Source organism: Myotis davidii, unplaced genomic scaffold, assembly GCF_000327345.1.
Source record: "Myotis davidii unplaced genomic scaffold, ASM32734v1 scaffold88, whole genome shotgun sequence".
Lineage (NCBI taxonomy): Eukaryota > Metazoa > Chordata > Mammalia > Chiroptera > Vespertilionidae > Myotis > Myotis davidii.
Window position 1 is genome coordinate 1,119,696 of NW_006300377.1, and position 537 is coordinate 1,120,232.

The following is a 537-nucleotide window of genomic DNA, read 5'->3' on the forward strand; positions in this document are numbered from 1 at the left end:
ACCCTCACTCGGACGAGGACACGCCGACGTCCGACGACCTGGAGCAGTTCGCCAAGCAGTTCAAGCAGCGGCGCATCAAGCTGGGCTTCACGCAGGCCGACGTGGGGCTGGCGCTGGGCACGCTGTACGGTAACGTGTTCTCACAGACCACCATCTGCCGCTTCGAGGCCCTGCAGCTGAGCTTCAAGAACATGTGCAAGCTCAAGCCGCTGCTCAACAAGTGGCTGGAGGAGACCGACTCGTCCAGCGGCAGCCCCACCAACCTGGACAAGATCGCGGCGCAGGGCCGCAAGCGCAAGAAGCGCACGTCCATCGAGGTGGGGGTCAAAGGCGCGCTCGAGAGCCACTTTCTCAAGTGTCCCAAGCCCTCGGCGCACGAGATCACGGGCCTGGCCGACAGCCTGCAGCTGGAAAAGGAGGTGGTGCGCGTCTGGTTCTGCAACCGGCGGCAGAAGGAGAAGCGCATGACCCCCGCGGCCGGAGCCGGCCACCCACCCATGGACGACGTTTACGCACCCGGCGAGCTGGGACCGGGCG

At 65.9% G+C, this 537-nt stretch overlaps 1 protein-coding gene across 1 annotated transcript in view; it reads left to right on the plus strand.

Annotated features, from left to right (window-relative positions):
• Positions 1 to 5: 5 nt before the first annotated feature.
• Positions 6 to 537, plus strand: part of POU3F1 (POU class 3 homeobox 1) — a gene marked incomplete at its 5' end in the record, with an annotated part of 857 nt that continues 325 nt past the window's right edge. Inside the window, one exon of the mRNA XM_006777404.1 lies at positions 6 to 534. Within this exon, the coding sequence (XP_006777467.1) occupies positions 6 to 534 (529 nt within the window). The remainder of the gene's footprint in view (positions 535 to 537) is intronic.